Source organism: Myotis davidii, unplaced genomic scaffold (genome assembly GCF_000327345.1).
Source record: "Myotis davidii unplaced genomic scaffold, ASM32734v1 scaffold37, whole genome shotgun sequence".
Classification (NCBI taxonomy): domain Eukaryota; kingdom Metazoa; phylum Chordata; class Mammalia; order Chiroptera; family Vespertilionidae; genus Myotis; species Myotis davidii.
This window is the reverse complement of record NW_006289395.1, coordinates 2,766,010-2,767,921: the sequence shown is the minus strand read 5'-3', so window position 1 is coordinate 2,767,921 and position 1,912 is coordinate 2,766,010. Positions and strand designations below refer to the sequence as shown.

At 37.8% G+C, this 1,912-nt stretch overlaps 1 protein-coding gene across 1 annotated transcript in view; it reads left to right on the top strand.

Annotated features, from left to right (window-relative positions):
- The window catches only part of LOC102757607 (myosin-8), a 32,217-nt gene that overhangs the window by 19,206 nt on the left and 11,099 nt on the right, over positions 1-1,912 (top strand). Inside the window, 2 exon segments of the mRNA XM_015562539.1 lie at positions 152-215; positions 1,649-1,891. Of these exon segments, the coding sequence (XP_015418025.1) occupies positions 152-215; positions 1,649-1,891 (307 nt within the window).

Below are 1,912 nucleotides of genomic sequence, written 5' to 3'. Positions count from 1 at the left end.
GCAAGCCCCCAAATTTCATTTTATCCATTTGCCTTGCCTGCTTTATCTCAGCTTTAAAATATAGCTATATTTTCTAAATGCAAGTGTAGAGACTGTATTTAAATTCAAGAAACACAGTATTCTTATTCCTCTTTGTATCTCTTTTCCTCAGCTCCCTTCCCTTCCCAAGATTTAGCTCAATGAATTTATCTGGGTACTTGACCTACACTACCAGGGTATAAGGTAGAGGGAAGTGCCCTCTACAATTCTTCCTTTGATTCAGATGCTGAGTTCTTAAAGCTTCTGTTTATGAATTCAGGAAGTAGCTATAACCAGAGTGGGGGTAGGTCTGGCACCTACACTCTGGCTGAACACAATTTTACTTGATCCAACAAGCCCAAGGATGTCATGAAAAAACGTGTGAAAATAAGTTTTCCTAAAATTTTTAAGCTATTTTCAACTTTTCCTTCTCATAACTTTACTTATATGAAAGTTATAGTTTCCCAAAAGCATAGGATCAGTCTCTTTATCTTAACCTCTGACAGGTATTAATGTTAGAAATATCCAAATGGCCCTTGGCATATTCCCCACCCCTGATTTAAGCATTTAAAACTTAAGATAAACAAAACAAACACTGAAAAAAAAAAGAAATTCCCCAGGCCAGTGTAATCTAATAAATTAGTGGCTTAACTGATCTTCATTTGAGTCCTTTAGTAACTTATAAAAATGTCATTGAGCTATGTGAGTTTTTAAAATTATATCTTCTTATATATTCTAAAATTGATTTTGAGGCTAAGGTAACTCTTAAAATGGAAATGAAATTTTTGGATAATTATAGCAATGTTATGGACTCTCAGGTTTTGAGTGCATAAGAATGCTTCATGGAAATGTATTCATAGGCCTAACATAGGTCTTTTTCTTTTCTTTTTTAAATTCAGTCTACTAACTAGTTACTTGAGGTGAGTAGGCAATTCTCAAAAAAAAAACTAAACAATTTGACTAAGTCAAAAATCTTTGAATATTACAGCTGAAATGCTCTTAGCAATCATTTCTCCTAATCCCCCTTATTACATCTCTCTCTATATATATAAAAGCCTAAGCAACCGAACAACCAATGACTGGTCGCTATGACACACACTGACCACCAGCGGGCAGATGCTCAACACACAGGACCGGGCTCCCTCCTGTCTGGATTGGGCCTGCAGGGATTGGGCCAAAACCGGCTATCTGACATCCCCCAAGGGGTCCTGGATTGTGAGAGGGTACAGGCCAGGCCAAGGAACCCCACTGGTGCAGGAATCCATGCACCGGGCCTCTAGTATAATATAATTGAACATAAGAGGAATAAAGCAATAAAGATCATACATATGCAGGCAAATTTGGGACAAGAACCCAAGCTTCCTTTGGTTCTTCCCCTCTTCTACACACTGCTTTCTAAAATAGTCAATTTCTTCAGTCCACTCATTTGCAGACTAATTTGCTTCTAAATCTATAGTCTTACTTCTAATTAGCTGCATTTCTCCAGGACATGTAATAATATTCAATTAAGTTTAATTTCTATTCATACTGAAAAATTCATCAAAATGCAGTGAACACTACTATTTTGTGCAAAGAACAAGTTCCAAATAAGTAACAAGTTCTCTAAGTATCTCACTGAATCTCCCCACAGGAAGCAGACAGCTTAGCTGATGCAGAGGAAAGGTGTGAGCAACTGATTAAAAACAAAATCCAGCTTGAAGCCAAAATCAAAGAGGTGACTGAGAGAGCCGAGGATGAGGAAGAGATCAATGCTGAGCTGACGGCCAAGAAGAGGAAACTGGAGGACGAATGTTCAGAACTGAAGAAAGACATTGATGACCTTGAGCTGACACTGGCCAAGGTTGAAAAGGAAAAGCATGCCACTGAGAACAAGGTATGAGACATATTCTGCTAT